This window comes from Otolemur garnettii, unplaced genomic scaffold, assembly GCF_000181295.1.
Source record: "Otolemur garnettii isolate 467f Iridium unplaced genomic scaffold, OtoGar3 scaffold00008, whole genome shotgun sequence".
NCBI classification, from domain to species: domain Eukaryota; kingdom Metazoa; phylum Chordata; class Mammalia; order Primates; family Galagidae; genus Otolemur; species Otolemur garnettii.
This window is the reverse complement of record NW_003852403.1, coordinates 22698719-22723010: the sequence shown is the minus strand read 5'-3', so window position 1 is coordinate 22723010 and position 24292 is coordinate 22698719. Positions and strand designations below refer to the sequence as shown.

General features: G+C 33.7%; 1 protein-coding gene across 1 annotated transcript in view; it reads right to left on the bottom strand.

Annotated features, from left to right (window-relative positions):
- The window catches only part of RTKN2 (rhotekin 2), a 72326-nt gene that overhangs the window by 8679 nt on the left and 39355 nt on the right, over positions 1-24292 (bottom strand). Inside the window, exons 7-9 of the mRNA XM_003783632.2 lie at positions 19159-19253; positions 9486-9592; positions 8505-8636 (exon numbers count right to left, since the gene is read on the bottom strand). Of these exons, the coding sequence (XP_003783680.1) occupies positions 8505-8636; positions 9486-9592; positions 19159-19253 (334 nt within the window). The remainder of the gene's footprint in view (positions 1-8504; positions 8637-9485; positions 9593-19158; positions 19254-24292) is intronic.

The following is a 24292-nucleotide window of genomic DNA, read 5'->3' as shown; positions in this document are numbered from 1 at the left end:
AAGCTCACATTATGTATAGATGAGAGAATTGTCTCCTTTTACCAGAGTATAAAGGCAAGGAATCTGGGGATTTCTCTTCCCTGTGTTTCTAACCTCTAAAATATTACCTAGCATTAAGTAGCTAAAGAAAATTTTAAGAATAAATGAGACAGAAAAAAAATCAAATACAATGATCAAAAATTTTGTATTGATAGACTCAGATGCTAGAAATAATCTCTAATCCAGCTCTTCAATTTATAAGTGAGGAAATATACGTTATATGAGAGAAGTGTTTTATACAAGGCCAACTTTCCCGTTTTGCTTTGCTAATCCAAAACCTTTTAGCTGATCTGGGAGGCTTTATAAGTTTTATTGCTTTGCAAATGAATTTGCAATTATTTACTGTGAAAATTTCACCTGTAGCTGGGTTTGCTTTTTGTCAGTCAGCACACACTGAATTGTAACTTTTGACGGCATGAGAGAGTAGCATTACCCAGAGAAGGCCAAGGGACATCACTGAAAACTATCTGAGAAGTCAATTTTGTAACAAAACGTAATAAACTCTGAAGTCAAAGCAAAGTTTCAGTTAGGTTTCCTGTTATTTTGAATTAAAACCATACTTCCACTTCTTCATTTGTGTAAATGGAAAATTGCTGTATCATGACTAGATTTATAAATTGCTATTTTACCTTGGGTAATATGACCTTTAAGTCTGCTACTGCAACCGGATTATGGTCTCTACTCTTTCCTACAAAAGCAATCAGAGCTCGTAGAGAAATGGCTCATTCCCAGTCTGGGTCAGGAAATGTATGAAATGATTCTGAAACATTTTGTCCTATCAGAAAACAAAGATTAAGGTGGTAACAGAAGGATTCAAAAGCCAACTTGAAGAGGCCCCCAGATATGGGTCAATTAAAACACTGATAAGAATAACAATCATAATAGAATAAGAATGATAAAAAACATGTCTTTAAGTATACTAATTCATAATGATACTTAAAAACTAACTCATTGGTCACTTTTGAAGGATTCTAGGAAAGTATCTCATCGTTTTGGTAACATAAAAAGGCAAAAAAAATCAAGCACTATCCTGCCTTCCCTATGAGAATTATACCTCAGGATAAACAAATAACTGATGAATTAGAGGCATCCCAGCTAATAAATGAAAAAAGAATGTTAAACTATTATCAGTTTGCAGTCCCTAATAAAAGGTCTAAACAATGCTCATTGGTGGATGTTGAGATGAGCTGAGTACCCAGACAAATTATACGCCTCCTGATAAAAGTAAACAACTCTCCCTAAAATGTATCTAACTAACCCACAAACAAACATGATCCAGAAATACAAGAAAAAAGATAACCTAAAGATTCCATCAGTAAAATCCATACCATGAAAAACCCTATAGGATAAATGACCCAATTTCCGTAACAAATTGAGTGACCCTGTGTTTCTGAGTGTTTGTGTGAACAGAAGCCAACAGATTTATAAAAGACCTATCAATCACCAGCACGCATGGCCCTTATTCAGATTCTGATTCAAAAATCTAACAAAAATTATGAGACTGAGAAATTTAAACACTGCCTGGATTTTTGATGCTACAGTAATTATATCTGATTATATAAACTATACATTTTTTAAGTGTGACAACTGGAATACTTACAAGGAAAATAAAATGGTCTTAAGATTTCACACAAAATGATTCTAAGGTGAGGCAACCATGAGGATACAAATAGGTTCATGTATAGTATTCTCTACATAAATTATCTTGGAATTTTTCCAAAAACAATTTAAAAAATAAAATATAAACACACACAAAAAAACAAAAGTGAGTCTACGGATGCCTTTTTCTTATCTATAATGCAGATAATGTTTCACATCTTTCTTTCTAACACGCTGTAAAAATAAATGAGTTCTTTGAAAGGTGTTTGGTCTAAAGTCCTATTAATCAGGAAGGAAGAGAAAATGCTGCTGCTAAAAACAAGCTGTCGATCTTATACATACTCTAATGACAAAAAAAAACCCCATACCTTCACAATACGTGGCCAGGGGCGTCTGAAATGTGTAAAGCATAACCATAAATTAAACTAACATTAGGTGTGATTAGTATTAGGTTGATGTAATTATTTTGAATTTATGTTGATAAAATCAGATATAAACTTCTAAAAGGAAAAGATTGTTTTTAAAAATTATTTTTGCTATTTTTAAGAAAGGACAATCTGAATAGTTGATTCAGATACTAAGAAGACTAATATAATTGAAAGAGAATCCCTTGTGTTTCATAATAATTCTGCTTTTCAGGGTCCATAACTGTTAAAAGTAATTTAAAAACAATTTAACAACATGGTTTCCCATACCAGGTACTGTTATTGACTTGTTTAGTATGGATTTTATTAAAATGAATGATATATAGTATTTAAATTAAGGAAGACTATTGATCTCTAAAGATCTTTAAAGATCTCTAAAGATCTCTAAAGATCTTTACTATCCCACTCCCCAACCCATGGGTAATGGATAAAGCTTTGGCTAATAAAATGCCTTCTATGATGTATAGGAAATTCAGTTAAGTACCCTTACTGAGACTGTCGTGCACAAAAACATTCATAGTGAAGTTTTTTGAAGTTGAAGCAATCACTTTGAAGTAAATCACCCTTTCAAATTTGGATTGAAAAGGGGTGGGGCATAGCTTTTAGGCTTTTCTTCCCTTAATGTGACTATTTCCACAGATGGCTCCCTATGAAAATTAATGAACTAACTTAGCCTTACAGGAAATGCCAGTTAGAAGGACAAAAATTATAGTTAGAGAACAGATTCTGTGATCAAAATAACACAACTATTATTCATATACTTTAACAACTGCCAAATTTGTTTTCATATGATTTTTAAAGTAGCATTAAGAAAACTCATCATTTTTCTACATTACGAGAAATGACAACCAGAAGAGGAAGAACTTTGATTTTGTATTTAATGTTTAACATTATTAACCTTAAAAAGATCTCTGTATAAAACTTAGCATTGGAAATACACTAAAAACTGAAACAAAACATTATTCTTATAAATTTTATTTAGTTCTTACCCACTATACTCAATAGGGCATTTATCAAAGATTCTTTGTTTATTTAAAGGACACACTGATGGCATGTGTGTCCCTTTGAAATTTTCAGGGGAAGAAAAATAATTGAAACATCTACCCTAGGTTAAAAAAAACTAGTAGTTTAAAACATTGGATAAATAAAACCCTATGAAATTATAATATGAAAGAGAGGGGAGGCAGGGTGAGGGATGAAGAAATTAGTCACTAGTCATTAGCTACTCCCCGAGTGGGTAATACCAACTCCAATATAAACCACCAATACCAACACAATACCAATACATACCACAAACTTCTTACTCTGAAAATTGTAAATAAGATAATAAGCATTTATTTTGCCTTTTCAGAAGGGACTGTGTAGTTCATCCATAGTTAATAAGTAAAAGTGTTTCCAGCTAATACAAGCACATGGAAGGACAGTACAATAAAATCCCACGGAATCTCCAATGCAATAACTGATTCCCCCAAGGACAATCAGAGGTTGCTAGAAACGTCAAGTAATCACAGGTTGCTAGAAACATCAAGTAAAAGACTGTTAGACAACAAAGATACTTACACAGTGCCAAAGGATCAACTCAGTGACTACCTGGTAACTGTAGAGAGGGAAGATTACTTTTATGTTGGATAGATAGCATCAACTACTAGTAAGACAGTCTGACATCATGTGCCTCCTATGAGATGCTCTCTAAAGTATCTGTCATCATCCATAAAATATTCCAGTTAAAAAATATTAAAAATAAACATAATTAGTATGCTGAATCTCATTTACAGTTTAGAAGAAACTATAGAAGATACTCCCAGACTAAAATCACAGGGACATTTAGGAACAACATGAAAATCTGAGTTTGGTTATTAGGTGAAAATTTCACTTGGATATTAGACGACATAAAGGAGATACTGTTAATTGACCTAGCTGTTATAATAGTATGATAACATATGTAAATCAAAGGCCCCTATTTATAAGAGTTTCATTTTGAAGCATTCAGACATAAAACATCATAATGTTGGAATCTTATGTTCAAATGGATCAGCAAAAAAATATAGATAAGTAAGGACATAAAGCAAATATGACGGAATGTTAACTGAGCAATCTACGTGGTATGTATATGGGTGATCATTATGATTTTTTCAACTTTTCTATACATTTGAATTATTTTGTAAGTTGAGAGAATACAAATAAAAATTATTGTAATAGAAGAAATAATTACAAAATGACCAAGTTTTAGAAAGTAACAGAAATATTTCTTCATTGTGATAAATATATCTTCCCACCCTTAACTCTTATCTCATGTTTTCATTTTAAAATTCTCTTTTGTACTTAGCAAAGTATCTCAAGAATGGAAGAAAAAGTATCCAATGTACTTAGTATTACTATGAAACCAATTTATAGCTTCCACATGAAAGCTATAACCCAATTATAGCCCAAGAAGTAAGGGAAAGGGAGAGGAGGGGAGGGGAAGGATGGGTGAAGAGTAATTGGTGGGACCACACCCACGGTGCATCTTACAAGAGGACATGTGAGATTTACCAGGTGTAGAATATAAATTTCTTAACACAATAACTAAGAAAATGCTATGAAGGCTATGTTAACTAGTTTGATGAAAACATTTCAAATTGTACATAAAACCAGCACATTGTACCCCATGATTGCATTAATGTACACAGCTATGATTTAATAATAATAAAAAAATCTCCAACTCGAAATGCTCTAATATGAAAACAGAATAAGTTTATTCTCAGTGGCATTTGGCCAATGGTTATGAGCTATAATAAAACCTGTATAGACTGGTACTGATGGAACTAGAAAATTATTTTCACTGATAAAATAAAATTTCATGTACAGTCAAAAAAAATTCTCTTTTGTACTTTACATATGATTTAACTGTACAACAGAAGAGATAATTAAGACATCAGCAATCAGCGCTAAATACCAAATATAACCCACAATGTCCCCATGTCTAAAACCATTTTAATACAAATAATTAGGTTAACAATTCTCTTGTGACTATGTGATGGGTAGTGCAGAACAACCGTTAGAATCTCTAAGTCTGCTGATGTCATTCCTCTTAATCACAGCCCTGACTGACTACAGAATCCTGTCCATCACCTGCCCACTGGCCTTATTCTTTTCTTTATTACTACAAGAAAAAATAAATCAATTTAAAAAAGGTCAGTTCAGTTAGGACACATAAACACAGTAATAGAGGAGTTTCATTATAAATGTCCTCTTTAAGTTTAAATAGCAAAGATTCAACACGTATCTAAGCTACTGTGACTTGGGAGGCTGAGACAAGAAGATCTCTTGAGCCCAGAAGTTTGAGGTTGCTGAGAACTATGATGCCATGGTACTCTCCCGAGGGCAACAGAAGGAGATTCTGTCACCAACAAACAAACAACACGCACCTCCATTTCAGAGCTACTTTTTACTTTCAAAATGGATTCAAAATGGGGAAGGAGATAGTAAAAAGTTTAATTTGGCCTTCTAAATCTAGTCTAGTATGTCAGTGAGGAAACAGAAAAACTGTCCTTGAATTTTTATCTATTTTCAACCTATCCATTAGGAAAAGGGTGAGCCATATAATTTTCCTTACTAGTTTGGCAAATTCTAGCTGATCTCTGAGTCTATCTCCTCATATATAAAACAGAAATAATATACTTCAACGTAAAACAGGGCAGCCACACCTGCTCTGCCCACCTTAAAGGGCTGAGATAATGCAGCTAAATACCTTAAAGACTGTCTTCAAATAAAACAGATGCTTTGACAATACCATTTATTTAGACTACATTTTAATTTGATTTACAGCTATTCACATTCTGTGGTATAATGTATAAGAAAAAAAAATTGGTAACATTTCATTTTTACTACCCAGCTGTTTAAAACGTAAAGAACAAATTAGATATAATCATGTACACAGAACTCTTGTCAAAAATATTTAAGCTGAATTTAGAATGATAAATTAGTCACATATAAATTTGGGAACATTCTACAAAAAAAAAAAAAATTGGCCAGGACTTTTAGAAAGTATCAATGTAATGAAAGGCATATGTACATACATACATAAAGGAAGGAGGTTAAAGACACAATTTAGATGATTAAAAAAAAAAGACATGTTGACTAGATGTAATGTGGGATCTTTGATGGGGTCTTAGATCAAATAACAAATAATAATTAAAAAGAACATTTTGGAGACAACAGGGACAATTTGTTCTGTATATTAGATAATGTTATATCAATAATAAATTTCTTAAGAGGGACAATAATATTATGGCTATGAAAAAATGTCTTTCCTTTTAGGAGAAACATGCTGAAATATTCACTGAAAAATGTGACACTGTTTGCAACTGATTTTCAAATGGCTTAGGAAAAAACATTTTAAGTAGAAAGAAAGCAAATGTGACAAAACATTAACCTTAGAGTCTAGGTGAAGGGTATATGGGGCTCACTATTTTATTTAAGCTTTTCTGTACCTCTGACCTTTTCAAAAGACTACAATGTGGAAAAGTAGGAGAGAGAATACTGCATGAACAGAACAAGACAAAAAGTTCGCAAGTAATGAGAGAAGTGTGTCAATTTTTCATTAATAAAATTATAAACCAAAATAAATTCATTGTTATAATAGTGACATATCTATTTATATTACTTAAAGCGATACTAAGCTTTCTAATAAATAAAATAGTTAAATTAGGAGGACTTAGTTATTATATATATGAAAAGTCTTATTGAAAAATTCCCTCTAGGTAAAAAGCACTATAGTTTCTAAAAGCAGGATAGAAACAGATAAAAGTGTTATTATTGAAAAAGATAATGGAAATAAATTTAATGTCCTTGTAGATTAGCAGACTGGTACCCACATGTTTGCAGGAGTATAATCATTATATATAAGGATATACAACTTTACATTTTTCTTTAAAAGAAAATTTCAAAGACAAAGAAAACAGATGTGATGACTCATATTTTATCATATGCTTCAATTCAATTGCTCTAAAGGCAAGCAAAATTAAACAACTAGAAACAATTAGTTGCAGTGCATGGGCAACTACTCCCCTCTAAGAGAAACCCCAGTGTATTTTACTACAGAAATGCTAATAAGGTATCCTAGGGTAGGAATGCTATAAAAAAGGGGAGGGAGTGGGGATGGTTAATGAGTGCAAAAATATGGGAAGAATGAATGACATCTGTGGCACAACAAAGCGACTACAGTCAACAGTAAGTCTGAGTATATTTTAAATTCAGTATACCATGTTTCTAGCACAAAGAAATGATAAATGCTAAAGGTGATGGTACCTTTAGTTACTCTGAATTGAGTATTACACATTGTAGGCCTGTATCAAAATATCACCTGAGCTGGGCACAGGGGTTCATGCCTATAATCCCAGCACTTCGGGAGGCCACAGCAGCAGGAATGCTTGGGCCAGAAGTTTAAGATCAGCCTAGGCAACATAGTGCGACCCCATGTCCACAAAGAAATTAAAAAAAAAAAAAAATTAGCCTGGTGTCATGGTACACAATTGTAGTACTGGCTACTCAATGGGCTGAGGCAGGATTGCTTAATCCTAGGAGTTTGAAGTTGCAGTGAGCTATGATTACAACATTATACCACAGCCTGGGTGACCAAGCCATACCCTGTCTGAAAAAAAAAAAAAAATCACATGTACCCCATAAATAACTATAACTATCATGAATTCACCATAATTTAAAATAAAAAATTATTAAAAAAAGAAAAAATTCTTTAAATTATCAGTGTAACATATTGGATACAATTTTAAAAAAAAGAAAAGTAAACTTTAATAAGCAATAGACTTGGATAATAGATGAAAACAAATTTAAAACAGTAAGATAAAAGAAACTAAGTCTGCCTTGTATTGAAAAGTTTTCTACATTATTTTAGGTAGAATATTATAGCTAGATTTCAATAATTTCCTTTGTGTCCAACCACTATAGATATACCTAACAGATTCTTTACGTGGTATAACCCTACTTTTTAAGTGCAGTATAAGCATTCAACTATTTTCAATCGACTGTCAGGCTTTCCTTGTGCTGCCAGGAAAATCAGAAAGTATAGTCAGAAATGTCTTTGTATGGGTTCATTTGAATACTAACTAGAAAAAGGGGCACTGTAATATGAACTGACAATTTATGTTTACGTAATATTCTCAGTAAATTAATGGAAAATTTAAATATTCTGTTAATATGAAGTTACACCCTCTGCTTTACACCTATTTACTATATAGATTTCCATTACTATGTTTTGTAGGAAACATTATTTCCCTGAATGAGTAAGTCCTGCAATGGAAAGAAAAATAAGAACAGATGAAATTATCTCTATGAACTAACTTGTTTTTACCCGTCCTTCCCTCTTCGTTATGACAACAATGTGAAGTGCATAGACAAGAACACTTGATAATGAATCTTTTTTCAAAATAGTATTTCATTTACCTTATTAACAGGCACTATCAAAGTTGGTTCCACTTTAGCTTCAATTTCTTCTGGACTATAGAAACAATAGAGTTTACCCCCTCTCAAGACACAATATAGCCTTCTCCAAGTAATCAGACCTTCTACCATTTGCTGAAAAAAAAATTAAGAAACTTTTATCAATTTAACTCATCAAAGTTAGTTATTTAGGATTTCTAAAATGTAACAGACTTACCCATTAATTTGCTCTCTAATAAGTCTAATTGCCCCAAATCCAAGAATAATTAATATCAGAAAAGTTTGGAATTCTCAAAGGCATTAAGTAAAATTGTGGTAATGATTACCATATAATGTTTACATACATAAAATCATAAATCAATGCAGTTTTAGAAAAGCCAGTGTATTAAAAATCAGTCCTTAGAATTCCACAGCAATTCATCAAATGACTAAGGAAAATTATAAAAATAATTCTCAATGTTCAAAATATAATTCTCCCTTACTGTTCCCAAAGCATTGGAAAATGTTGACTACCCTGTAAGAATGCAAATTTTCTTTCCCCCTAATGGAATCTTTTAGAAAAAGCTATTGATTCACTGAAGCCCACAATTAATTATTTACTGAATATAAATAACCATGGTTATAAATAAATCAGGAGTAGGTGGCACAGAGGCAGCATTGGAAGCACAGAGGCCTAAACCATGCCAAAAGCTGTCTGCCAGAAAGGCCTGCGTGTGAGAGGTGTTAAGCAGGAGCCCTCTGCTGCTGACTGCCCTGTTACTGCTGTTCACGAACGAGCAGAGGAGCCTGGAGAGGCAGCACCTCAGACATCAGAACTGCACTGGGCCCCACCCCTGCCATCCTCCACAGTTTATATCTGATAACATTTAGAAAACTGACATTTATAAAAATAGCTTAAAAAACCACCTCAAAGTTAGAAGGTCAAACAAGTATATTAAGATTTAAATTGGAGCCACGACTATAGGATAGTTCAAGTCCTCTCACCTGCTGATTCAGAAATCCTGCAAATGCATCCTCAGCCATACAGGCTGGCTGGGCAACTAATCGGCAGCACATGTTGCCATAGAGGGGAAGCCAAAATGAACACTCCTCTACATAAAGGAGAGAGGAAAAAAGTCAAGTTACAAATACATGTTATTACAGTCATTATACATTTTGATTTTTCTATTTTTACAATTTTCTTACTTTATACAAGAACGTAATTTAAAATTACTTTCATGTAAAGATTTACCTTATTTAAATACCAGGACCATATTTACTGGCAAATATAAGAAAGCAGAAAAGACAGCATAATATTAAATTGACAGTTCATGGCATGCCACCATGAACCAAAATTTTGTCTCCTAATCTTGTTTAATCTTACAATAATTATTCAATGGAGATTGTTCAGAGAACAATTAACCTCATTTAATACAAAAACATTCTAATAAAATAATTTATACAGCAGGACCTCTGTAAGTTGACTACCCCAAGGACTGTAATAAACCAGTCAATATACAGAGGAGGTCAACATAAGAAACTGCGTCTAGTGTACTGGTATGTACATGTGCTGCATGGCTTGTCTCTGAAAATTAGGTCACTTTAAGGAAGTGGTCAATGTAGGGAGGTTCTACTGTACTATGTATTTATCAAACTCTACTTTTTTGCTCTGATTTTCATCATAATAATTAACAAGGTGATCCTCTAAGTAAAACATTACTTCAGAGAACTACTTAAGATAATTTAATAAACAATTCTGGCTGTTCCTCTTCCCTGTCTAAATAATTCAGTTATAAACCATTAGGCAAAGCCTCCACCATAGGCATCTGTGTCAGGGGCTGCGGTAACAGCTATGGTGCACTAGGACTGAGAATTAGAGCCAGGCAGGGTGAGAAGGTGAGTAGGGCTGCCTGCACAGGGTGGAGCATTAGAATCCAAGAGGAATCTCTACTTAGAGGACGACCTGCTGTGGGGAGTCAGGGCCCAAAAGCAAAGTGAGGAGGACCTTTAGAGAGGTGATGGGGAAAAAGGGAAGGGTAGATGATTGATGGGAGGTACCAGAATCCAAGCAAAGTGTAGTAGAGTGTCCATGTTTGGGCAGGAGCCCAGCCATTGGAGTCAGTCTGAGAGCAGTGAGGAAGCCATTTATTTACATATGTGTTAGACTCAGAATACTGACAGAGCCCTAAGTCGAGTGAGAAGGCCATCCAGGGTTCCTTGGATAAATGGTGGAATCCAGGGATTAGGGAGGGCAAAGTACATGATGAGCTGGAATATCTTGATATGTTGTGAAGCATGGGCATGCTTGAAAGGTGGGGATGTGTCAAAAAGACACAGAGACATCTGGAATGGACTTCCACTGGCCAAACTGGGGACAACTTGAACCTCGTGATATCAACATTAAGATCCTCTGAAAAATAGGAAAATGTGAGTTTCTATTTACATAAATAAATCAATGAATAAATTGAAATTCTAATAAGAAACAGCACATAGTGACCCTTGAACATAGGTTTGAACTACATGGGTCCACTTGCATGTGGACTTTCTTCTGCCTCTGCCATCCCAGAGACATCAATACCAAGCCCCTCATTCTCAGCCTACTCAGTGTGAAGACAATGAGAATGAACGTTTATGATGATCTATTTCCACTTAATGAACAGTAAATACATTTTCTCTTCCCTATAACTTTATTAATAGCATTTGCTTTTCTCTAGCTTACTTTATTATAAGAACACAGTATGAAATATACACACAAAGAGTGTGTTAATCAACTATGTTATCAATAAGGCTGGTCAACAGTGGAGTATTTGGAGGAGTGAAAAACTACATAAGGATTCTTGACTAGGCAAGGACTGGTGCTTCAAAGGTTCACTGTACTTACATAGTCTTAAAGTAATCCCCTCTCACAAAACATGTATGAGTCACAAAGAAGAAAACAGAAGAGTAACTTTATAGTGGAGAAGCTTGGCAGACACCATTTTAATCAAGTGATCAAAGTGAGCACCTTTAGTACTGGGATGAATCAAGGAGATGCCACCTGATAGGATCCAATGAGAATGCAGCATCACTTTTGTGATATTTCTGCCAGAGAGACATATCCTGAATCTCATCCCAAGAAAATCAGATAAACCCATATTGAAGGGCCTTTTACAAAATTACTGACTATAATCTTTAAAAACATCAAGGTCATGAAAGTCAAGGAAAGACTAATGAAAAAAAGTCTAGATTGAAGGAAACAAAAGCATCTTCATCATTAAATGTAACATGTGGCTCTGCACTGGATCTTTTAACCATAAAGAAAATTACTGGGACAATGGGCAATACCTGAATAGAGACCAAGGATTACACGTTAGCAATTATTTCCTAACTTGAAGAGTTGTGCTGACGTAGACAAAGATCCTGATAGTAGGGAATATCTATTAACATATTTTGGTGTAACAGGCTACCATGTAAGCAACTTGCTCACACATTTTGGGGGGTAGAAAGATGTGGACATTCAAGCCAGGTATGGTGGCATCTGGTTATAGTCCCAACTACTCAGAAGACTGAGGCAGGCGGATCACTTGAACCCAAGAATTTCAAGGCTATATGGGTAATATAGCAAGACCTAAATTTCCAATTTAAAAAAAAAGAAACTCAACATTCAAATGGCAACTTTTCTAAAAAGAATTTGAGATTGTTTAAAAACATTATTTGTAAAAACATTAAGACATTCCTTTGACATAGTATGCAAGTATGCATACAGCCTTCATATGTGTATGGAGGAAAGCATTAAGTATTTTGTGCATCAAAGTAAACATAAAAACCCAAAATATGACCTTAGTGCACAATGAACTGTACAAAAAAGATTTTTAAAGTTTGTAATGAACTTCTGTTGGTAGTATATATAAAATACATAGCCACTGGCTGTAACTATTATTTACTTAAAAGCTTTGCTTACTCTGAAAAAGCATTTTTTTGGTAAAAATACAATTATTTAATACATTGATGCAAGGTAGCCAATGTTTGGTACATCAGTTAAAGGAAGAAGAACAGCCTAAACTAAGAGTACAAAGTAAACCAAAGTTTTAAACTTACCTACCTAATATTCTACTAAAGAACAGCACATAACAAAGATTCTGAAACTACTCAAATTTATTATTATTATCGTTGCAAAGCTGCTATCTTTTAGAAATACATGGTGGCTAACCTGGGAGAAATGAATGCACACAATACATGTAATGATTCCAAAATGCAAATACAGGTAAAAACAATGACAATTATCTTTCCTGAAATTGACATAAAATGAAATAAAAATTCCCCCAAAAGCATGCACCTGAGGAATGCTAAAATCAACTGTGTGATTTATAAATCTGTAGTTTGAGAAATTTTTTAAAATAGAGGCTATCTCACATTTATGAATATTCTAAATAAATATAAAACATTATGTTCTAAATATCTGTAAGTTAGTTGTTCTTAAGTTAGAATGAACTTTCTAAAGAAAGAGAATCATAAATGACCATCTTAGATTCTTAGACCAGTCTATCAGTTTGTACAATCAATAATCAGATGGAACCTAAACACCACATATAACAATGTGTTTGATAAAATAAGTTCAAATTTCATGAAAATTAATTCCTTCCTGACTGCAGTCCTTAAAAAGGAATCATGGATGCCCTTGCCACACATCCAGGAATCACCTGTTACTTTTAACCTATGTTTCTTTACAGCTTGGGATCACTGTGGAATTAAAAGCAGAGTTACAGCTTCTCTCTACACTATTGACAAGACACATGGACATGGCATCAAGGCTACTCAAGTGAGTATCAATTCTATCTGAGTATCTAAGTATCAATTTCTCATTTTTTTAAATATCATCTATCTTAACTAGGGAGGTTGTTACAAAAATCAAGATAATAATGTGGATATGACATCTAACATTGTCTCTGGAACATATTAGATGCTTCTTGTAATTTCATATGCAGGGTACTTCCACTCCTCAAATCATACCCTTTCTATTTTTCAATGTTGACTCTCAGTCTTTGTGCAACACATCAGTCAAAATACTTAATTCTTCTTTTCTAACTAAGGGAGGTATTAGGACAAGATGAAATGAAACTGAAAATAAATATTTTAACTAATTGATCCATTAGTTTCAAATAGGGAATAAAAAAGAGTTTAAAAACAATGACAACAAAACAGGCAGAAGAAAGAATCCAGATAAAAATCTCAGTTCTGAGTCAATCTTCATAATGTGGTTTCATTATCTCATAAAAAGTATAAAAACTTCCTGATGACAAATATAAAGCTTAAGATACCATTTGTGCTATTTCCTTCAATGATAGAAACAATTGACTTATAATTGTTAAAATACCTCGTATCTCCTCTTCATTTTACTGGCATAATTTTTATTATTACATTAACATACATAGCTAATTTTGATTTATACACACTTCTAGGGATATACCTGTTACTTAAAAAGAAGAATATAGTTTGATGTTTCTTAAAATATGTTCAGTTTCTTAAGCAATTTCTTAAAATTGTTTAGAACAGTTTCTGGCACATCTGCATGTTCCAATGTCAACAGTTTTGGGGTTTTCCTGTTTATGCACACGTCTTTTCACAGTGCTTACTAAGTTGAGTTCTGTGTTTCTCTAAGAGTGCTGTTAATACATATAACACACAACTTCCATGCTTACATGTCCATGAGTATTCTGTTGATGGAGAATCTAGTAATATCTTACAGGACACTAAAGACAGCTGAGTAATCATTGCTAAAATGAATGCTCCTGTTGTGAATTTTATTCCTTTCTACTGCTTTCAGATGATTTGTTTGAAAGAATGGGACCTTTCATCAACTCCTTTATCTTTGGACATCATGCTTTGGTCTTTGGGCACTTTCACGGTAATCCCGTCTGACAGTGAAGCCTCGCACGGAGAACACAGCCTGGGGGGGACTGTCTAAAGTCCGGCTCCACCACTTGCTAGCTACATGATCTAGCAGGTTACTTTTTCTAAGCTGTGTTTTACTACTCTGTCAAATGTGTAAGATAACACAATGAGGAACTTGTGAAGGTTACAGAACTAGCCAGTTGTAAAATTAGAATATGAACACAAGAGCAATGGATCTCCACCCTTAATCACTGTATTATAAGACTTCCTTAGAACTTCATCTCACAAAGTATGAGAGTAAAAATGGCTTTAAAACAGTTTCTGGCACATTATAGCTACTAAACATGTGGTGGTGGTACTAATAATTCTAGAGAACTGACACAAATGGGATAATAGCAACTTTGTTCATCTGATTTCCTGATAAAACCGATAATGCAAATACTGTTACAGACTTTAGGTTGGTTTATGGTAGGGTGACCAGACGTCCCGCTTTTGGCGGGACAGTCCCAATTTTTAACAATTTGTCCCGAGTTGTTTAAAAAACGCCCCAGTTTTTGGAAAAAATGCACAAATGGGCAGGAGAACAGTAAGGGAATATTTCGGCTGCCATGTGGCTATTTCGCCAGGATATGAGTTTTATATTATTTTTGTTAATTTTATAATGTTAAACTGTAATAATAACAATTGTTGAGAAGTGATTATCGAGAACTGCTTATCAAAGTTTGCATTGTGTCAGCCCCCCGACCCCCGCCCAATGGTGCCCTGCTTTACCAATGTTAAAATCTGGTCACCTTAGTTTATGGTGACGGCATGCCAGACCATTCAGGCCAAGTGTCCTACTGAAAACTAAAAATACTGAATAAAATATACTGTAAAAATATCCCCCAAAGCAACAAAGAGGTAACAAGACTATAAGAAATTTCTAGGACAAACCTAAAGATTAATGAAAACGACCAGAACCTATGTCTATCCAGAAAGCATTTACCAATCCTATCAAATCTGAACTTATGATTTAATGACTATGTATGATGAAGGAAGCAGAAGAGAAATCAAAGTTCAGGGTCTGCACAATGTAGCAGTTTATTTAGAGAGTCTCTGCATACTCAGCTGATATCCCAAAGAGATCACCAACAATGTAGTGGTGAACCAGAAGTAAACAACCTATCCAGGTTCCCTTTTCCTGGGGCTGAGAATAGAGTTCAGCTTGGAAGAAGTACAAAGAAACTCAGTCATGATCCTTGGATAAAGTGGGACTGGACTGACAGCACCTCCAAGTACCTACCAGAAGCAAATAGAAGTACAGAGCATCAATTTATTCCTAATATATAAAATTTCAATTACATGGACAGGTGTATGAAGATAACTAGACATGCAAGGACTTGAGATGCCATGAGTGAGAATTAGTTTAAAAAAAAATGACCTAGAAAGACTTCAGATAACTGAATTACTAAACATAAACTATAGAACTATGCTTATGTTTATTAAAAACATAAAAGATAATATTAATATATGCAGTATATAAAAAGTGACATAGAAGTTTTTTGTTTGTTTTTTTTTTTGAGACAGAGTCTCAAGCTGTGGCCCTGGGTAGAGTTCTGTTGCGTCACAGCTCACAGCAACCTCAAACTCTTGGATTTAAGCAATTCTCTTGCCTCAGCCTCCCATGTAGCTGGGACTACAGGTGCCCACCATAACACCTGACTATTTTTCTTTTCCTTCCTTTTTTTTTTTTTTTTTTTTGGTTGTAGTTGTCATTGTTGTTTGGCAGGCTGGGGCTGTATTCTAACCCAACTGCACCAGTGCATGTGGCTGGCACCCTGGCCACTGAGCTATAGGCGCTGAGCCAACACAGAAGATTTAAAAAAAAGTTAAATAGAACTACCAAAGCTGAGAAACATCCCTAAAAATGAAAAGCCTAGTATATGGGTTTAAGGGGAGATTAGATAGATCTGCAGAGGGAATAAGAGAAAGGTCATAAAAATATAAACAAAAGCCCAAACAGACAAAAAGATGAAAAATACATCATAAACAGCAAGAAACATCAAGGATATATTGAGAAAGACTAACATAGGTTTAGGCATGTAAGAGGAGAACAGCAAGAAAATTTAGCACAGCCTATCTCGACAGATGAGTAAAGAGTTTGTCCAAACACATGAAACACATCAATCAACAATGTAAAGATGCTCAAGGAATCCCAAGCAGTATAAATATAAGTAAATTCTATACCTAATACAACCTCTATCAGTTGACCACAAAGGGACTCTAACAAATTGATCAACATACAGAAGTGGTGAGCATAGGAATTAGGCCCACTATACAGATGCATACATAGTGGCTGTCCAGTCTACAAAAATTAGGTCAACTTAAGGAGGTATTCAATGTAGGGAGGTGATTAACTATGAAGGTTCTACTGTATAGCACAGCAAAATTTTAGAAAACCAAAGGCAAAAAGAAAATAAAAAGAAAGATTACATTTATAGAGGCAACACAATGACAAACGATTTTCAACAACCAGTAATAAAAGCCAGGAGACAGTATAATTATACTTTTAATATTCAAAAAGAAAAAATTAAAACTGCCAAAATACTATATCCTGAAAAAATGCTTTCAATAATGAAGCAAAATAACATCATCTTTAGACAAACAAAAAGAACCAAGAAATTTGATACTAACAGAACATACAAAAATAAATTCTAAAGATTATACCTTCAACAGAAGTAAAATTATCCCAGATGCAAAGTGTAAGATATGAACAGTAAATAGAAATATGTTAGATAAATCTAAAAAAGTATTAAATATGTAAAATATTTTATAAAATTAAAAAAATTACAATATAAGCAATAGCATGTAAATTAGGGTAATGGAGATTAACTGTTCTAAAAGTCTTGGCATTGTTTTAGAAAAAAAAAAACATTTCTTAATTTTAGACTTTAATAAATATGACTAATGAGATTTTAGGAAATAATTTCTAAAAGATGAGAAAAAGAACACATAACTTTGAGAACAGGGAAAGAGAAAAGATAAAAGTAATCAATCCTTAAAAAGGCAAGAAAAAAACCAACAAACCACCATGGAATAGGTAGGACGAATAGAAAACATTAGTTATAGTAGATTCAACTCCAAATATATAGTTATTTGATATTAAATACATAAAGACCAAAGGCTTCAGTAAAATAAAAGATAGATTGTCAAATTGTATAAAAATTAAAATCCAACAGAATACTGGTTGAAAAGGCACATTAAAAACATAAAACCAAGTACAGTCTGAGGTTAAAGAATAAAAGAAAATAAATTAAAAAATTATACTCAACATATAACAAAAGCCCATATTAAATAAAGCTAAATGAGACATAATTATGAGAACTAGATAAATCAATCATAGCAGATTTTATCACACCTCTTGTAGTAATATAGAATATGTAGACTACAATCATTATTCCTAACAAAATAATTAGCACATGTAGAATACACTAGTGAATAAAACTGACCAATCTATTATATAAATGAGAATAAAAATACAGAGGAGGTATAGAAAAAGCCACCATTAGCAATAGAAAAAAAGGGGACAAGGCTATAGATGTGAAGAAATTCAATACAGAGTAGGATACTGCAGAAAATTTAATGCTTGTCAAGCTCAAATTTTAGATCAAATGCTTTTCTTCTATGAAAATATTACTTACTAGAACTAACTCAAGAAACAGAAGCTGAAGAACATTGTTAACTATTAAAAATAACTGAATTAGCATAAATTTATTATTATACAATGAAATACTATGAGCAATGAAATGCATACATACTAAAATCATGAACGAAAAGCAAATCATTAAGATGAAATAATTTGATTCCACCCACATAAAGTTCACATCAGATCAAACTAAATTGTATTATTTAGGGAGGTATACACTATTGGTAAAACTATAAAGAATAGTGAGAAAGCAATACCCTGAAAGTTTAGATACATGTAGGATAACTGAGGACATACGTGGTGGCGATGTTCTATTCTTGATGTGGAGTTAGGCAGATATTCATCTCACAATTATTTGTTAAGCTATACATTTATGTTTCAGAAACTTTTCTCTATGTTAAATATAATTTTTTATTGTGAAACTTAAAAACTATCAGAACAAAATTTTTAGTCTCATCAGTATAGAGTCAATAATCTTTATAATAAGTATAATACAGTAGTACATTTACCACCTTTTAGTATATTTTGCTTCAGAAAAATGAATAGAAGTGAACAATCCAAATATTTCTAAACTACATTACCAATACTGCTCTATATTTTTCATCACAAATACAATAATCTGTAAGAGTGTAGTGTGCTCAAGCCAAGTTTTCCAAACCTTCTTAATTACCTAAACCCCACCTTCACTGTGCTATATCTTTCTTTTGCATAAACTACCATTACCACTATCATCCAGAGAGAAAAGAGTTAAGATTAATTTAGTCCTAGCTCCTCTTTTTGATATCCTTTGCTTCCTATCAACAGAAGCATTGGCTTCCTTGATCTCAAATTTTAAAATGATGGGTGGTGAAGTCATCAATTTCAAGTCAAAGATAAGGATGCAGAAGGCCTGAACAATTTCTGCTCTCACTAAGCCTGACAGACAAATCTCAGCATAGACAAGGGAAAATAAACGTTTTTCCTTTGTGGAAAAGAGACAGACAAATTTGAAAAAACCCACAGAATCACTCATGCCTACACTGCTGAAACCAATATCCATTTGGAAGGAACTATTAAAATTAGAAATTATCACTGTCACTACATATATACAGATATAATAAGTAAAACATATAATGTACTTACCATTTCCATTAATAGACAGATTGTGAGTCTTGAAATTATCCTCTGCACTTTCCAAGGTTAGGGTAGTATGAGCAAGCAAATTATACTTTACACCACTAATAGTGAGAAAGAAGAAAAAGAAGACATGTAGTATTTTTGTATGTTTTCTATTATATAAAATATTCAGATGTTCAAAAACAAAACAATAAACCTAATTTAAAAGTGGGCAAAAGACTTGAATAGACAGTTCTCCCAAGATGATACACAAATCACCAATAAAAACATGAAAAGATGCTCAACATCATTAGTAATTAAATCAAAACCACAATGATATCGCTTCACATCCACTAAGATGGCTATTAGTAAAACATACAAATAAAAACCCAGAAAATAACAAGTGCTGGCTAGGACACAGAGAAACTGGAACTTTCGTGCATTTCTAGTGGGAATGTGAAATGGTATGAGAGTATGGTGGTTTCTCAAAAAATTAAAAATAAAATTACCATATACTTTTCTGGGTATATATCCAAAAGAACTAAAAGCATAGAATTGAATAGATAATTATACATCCTTTTTCATAGTAGCATTATTCACAACAGCCAACAAGTGAAAGGAACCCAAGTGTCTCTCCAGAAATGAATGGAAAAACAAAATGTGATATATATCTGTTACAAGATACTACTTAGTCTTAAAAAGGAAGAAATCTTTGACACATGGATGAACATGGATGAACCTTGAAATCTTATGCTAAGAGAAATAAGCCAGTCCCCAAAGGGTATACAATATAGTTTCACTTATACTAAGTATCTAGAATTGTCAAATTCGGAGATGAAATAGAATAGTGGTTGCAGGGGCTGGGAAAAGGAGAAATGGGGAATTGGTGTTTAATGGGTAGAAAATTTTTGTTTGGGAAGAAGTAAAAGTTATAGATGATGGTGATGGTTGCATAAAAGTGGACATACCTAATATCTCTGAACTATATATTTGAAAATGTTTAAAATGGTAAATTTTATGTTACATAAATTCTATTATATTCTATCACAAAAATTAAAAAATTAGATATGGCAAATTTATCGTCAATACAAGTAGTATGTTTATTTCTTTATGATAGTTCGTCAATAAAATTTGCAAATAACTTGTTTTAATTCACACAATTGTTTTTCTGAAGGGTTACGAAAACTATTCTTCAATAAATATTCACTAAACACCTAAAATATGCCAAGTCCTATGCTGGATGATAGACATTCAAATGTAAACAAGATGCAGTATTATATTCTGGCATATCTAGGAGGAAAGAAAAAGCATAAGCAGAGGAATAAATCAAATACCAGCATTTGCAAGTTGTAATGCAAAGTTTTCTATGAAAGAAATGAAGGGGAAGAGAAAACTGAGGATCTACATTAGATAGGTAGATTGGGGAAAATCTAAGGAGGTAACAGGGAGTCGTCACAAAAAGATCTAGCTAAGCAAAGAATACAGGACAGTACTCCAAGCAGAGAGACAGAACGTACAAAAGGAGGGTTGAGAGTAAACCAGGGTGGTGGAGCACAGCAAGCAAGCGGAAGTGTGGTGCCACACAAGACTGGCAAGATAGGCAGGGCTTGATGAGTCCTGGAAGAAGGGTGGATTTAATTCCAAGTGTAGTAAGAAGTAATGGAAACTTGATAAGGAGAATAATAGGATCTGATTTACATCAACTTGCCAGGAACCAAGACTGTCTTCTTGATGAAACACTCACCTGGTTCCTCTATGTTCTCTTCTCAACCAGACTTCAACCGTGGCCTATAAAGACTTGAACAAAACTCTAACGTTGTTTTTAACAACTCAAGCTTGCATTCCCAGAATGTCCTTAGATCACCTTAAAATGTTTGCCTGAGAAAACTCAATGTTGTCCAAAGAATTTACTGTTAGTTTCAGACGACACCTGAAGAAAGGGTCCACATCTCCCAGCCTCTATGGGAGGGCAGCATCTAACTTCACTAAATTCCAGCTAACACATCCAGATGGTATGGACCAAGGACTTTCCCGCTGTTTGGAAATCTTCACTTCTCTGATTGAGCCCAGCTCATCCCTTCCCTATTTGTCCTTCTCCTTTTAAAACATCCAGTTGTCTCCACACAAATCAAAGTTGAGGGAAATTCATGCGGGATTGTTCTCCCTATTGCAATAATATATTACTGATTAAAATCTATCCATACCACTTTAACTAGTGTCTAGCTTTGCTTATCTTCAAGAGAATGTATCTTGTCTCATTATCTACTTCAAAGATTTGGGGGCTTTATCTGTAGTATGGGAAAATGAAGGACTTTGTTATTAATTCAATGTCTTTCATTTTATTACAGCCCACTTTATAGTACTTATGTTAAAATAGCACTCTTGTCAAAAATATCTAGAAATTCTGGTGATGAATTTCATATCCTGGTACTTTCTGTGGTGATAAAAAGTAAAGTTTTTTTCAATAACAACTATATTTTCTGTGCTAGCAATCTTATTTCATGACAGTTTTTGGTTTTATTATTTATTTTCCAAAATAGTAAAATCTCAAAATTCAAAACAGCAGAGTATGTTTCAAAAAAAGACACAGCCAGATATAGAAGAGATGGATGTCTGACAGAAATTTTTATTAATTGTGCCAGGTGATATGTTTCATAAATCTCCTTTGTCTCTTACTAAATCTTTAATAAAATTTTTATTACAAAGAAAAAACACACATACGTTAGCAAGTATGCAATGCACGCATGTGCCTCTTCAATAAATAAAAGCATACCACATAGACTACTGCTCCCTACCTATTAAACAACCATTATAGACCACAGAGATATGTCTCAATATCAATGCTATTGGTCAAGGTTTACATAGGAAAATTTGTTTCTGTCTCCAAATCTCAACATAAGATTTTTACCAAAAAAGTCCATGAATAAAATTTTAAGTTATGTTCTAATACAATCAGTATACTGTCAGACTTGGAAGAGTTTACTGAGCATCCATAAATCTCCCCTGATGCTAGAACTGAGAGGCACAAGCCTCATACTCAGTGGGGAATATTCTCTGCTATTATTCACTTACCTTGAACAAGTTTCTATAGTGAATTTCATAATTAACTTTTATTTTTGCCTAGTGTTCACAGAATGAGTCCCCCCAAAGTTAAGGAAGCATTAAAAAGAAAATCTGTCGAGAACAAAAATTGAAGTAATTGAGAATAGCAATTATAATGGGAAGAGTAAGTATTACTACACCCCAAACTGCCTATTAACAATCATATTAATTGTTTAGTGATCAGAGTGCAACATGTTAAGCACTATCTCAACACGATAATTTGCCCCTTATGTTTAGGTTTTGTGGAACTGGATTTCAGAGAACTAGATGGCAGTTTTAAATTGATAAAGCATTATAAATGTTCCCATTTAAAATAATGGGAAATAGACTTCCTGTTAGCATTTCATTGCAGAGTATGTTCTTTTCAGAAAATGATTATTGACCTTAAGTAGAGTTGCCTGCATTTGCCAGGCATTGTTCTAGGTCTAAGGCTGCAATAATCAACCAAGGGGGTAGAAGGAAGTCCATTTCTCTCATAAAAGAGGAAAAACATGCAGATAAATTATATCAAATCCATGAGGCTAAGCAAAGCACGGTTAAGGAGATGAAGGTGATGGGAGAATGTTTATTTCAGGTAAGAAAAGAGGAGGAAGGAGTATCAGTGAAAAATAACATTTTAGCAAAGACCTGAAAACCATAAATGGGCCATGTAAGAACAGGAAGAGGACAGAAGCAGAAAGGCTAAGGTGAGCATATGCTAAATATGTCTGAAAAAACACAGGGAGGCCAATGTGGTTAGATAGAGTGAGGGAGGAGGACAGCAATACAAGACGCCCAAACATAAGAGGTGGCAGACACAACACATCGCAGTCCTGGTCGGGCATAAGGACACTAGGTTTTACTGAGTGAGACGTGAAGCCAACAGTGGGGCTTTGAGCAGAGGCATGCGTTATGATTTTGTGTTTGAATCATACCTAAATGATCCCTCTGGCTGCTGAGTGGGATATAGTAGTGGTGATAAATGGCAAGAATCTTCACACATTCTCAAAGTTGGTTTAATATGAACATGAGATATAAAAGGAAGGAATGAAGGATATCTGTAAGACTTTGGGTCCAAAGTGCCTAGAAAAATGGAATTGTTATTAACTGAAATAGATACATGAAGTAAGAATTTAGTTTGGCAAGTAAGTTTAAGATTGTTTTAAATATCTAGATGCATTACAGGGTATGAAACTAAATACGAGTCTGGAATTAAAAGAGGAATGAGTATTGGAGATAATAAACTTGGGCATAACCAGTATAAGTATGAAATTTAATGGAACTTTGGGAACAGTAGAATAGCTCAGTCACATTAAGAACTCACTTAAAGTTACCAATCATGTGTCTCATGCAAGACCAGCAAGTACAATGGTGTTTTTCTCCAGCTTCCTCATCTATTTCTCTTAAGTGCAGAAACCAAAAGTGAGCTTTAACCAAGATTGGAGTTTTTCCAAGGAGAGAGATGTTAGGCAAGACTTAAATGGTGAATCATCGAGTCTAAGCTATGGTGGAGTCAAAAGCGCTGACAGGAAGAGCCTGGGAACGTGGGAGATGGTAGAACGGGGGATACTTACTATTAAGATTTTGCAATTATTGGTAATGACAAGAACTAGGGTACAATCATGGGGTAGGCACTGAAATGGATGACAAGACAATATCACTGAAGGTAAAGTCATGAAACTTAAGTCTTGACTCATGTATGCTAATTCTATCATGAAAAAAATCTGAAATGGTGAAAAAGAATGAAGAAACTTTTAAATTTTAAGAACGGCACTGTAATTTATTCTCACTGAACACAAAAATATTTACGTAGTCTTCACCTCAGGAAGACTCACTCCAATTTACAGTGGAACATAAAACAATGTTATTAGCCTGGACAGAAACTGCATACTGGATTTGCACTGGGTGAACTGGAGAAGTGGCATGTTTTTTATTTTTATTTTTATTTTTTTTATTAAATGATAATTATATACATTAATGCAATTCTGGGGTATAGTGTGGTGTTTTCACATACAATTTGAAATATTTTCATCAAACTGGTTAACATAGCCTTCATGTCATTTTCTTAGTTATTGTGTTA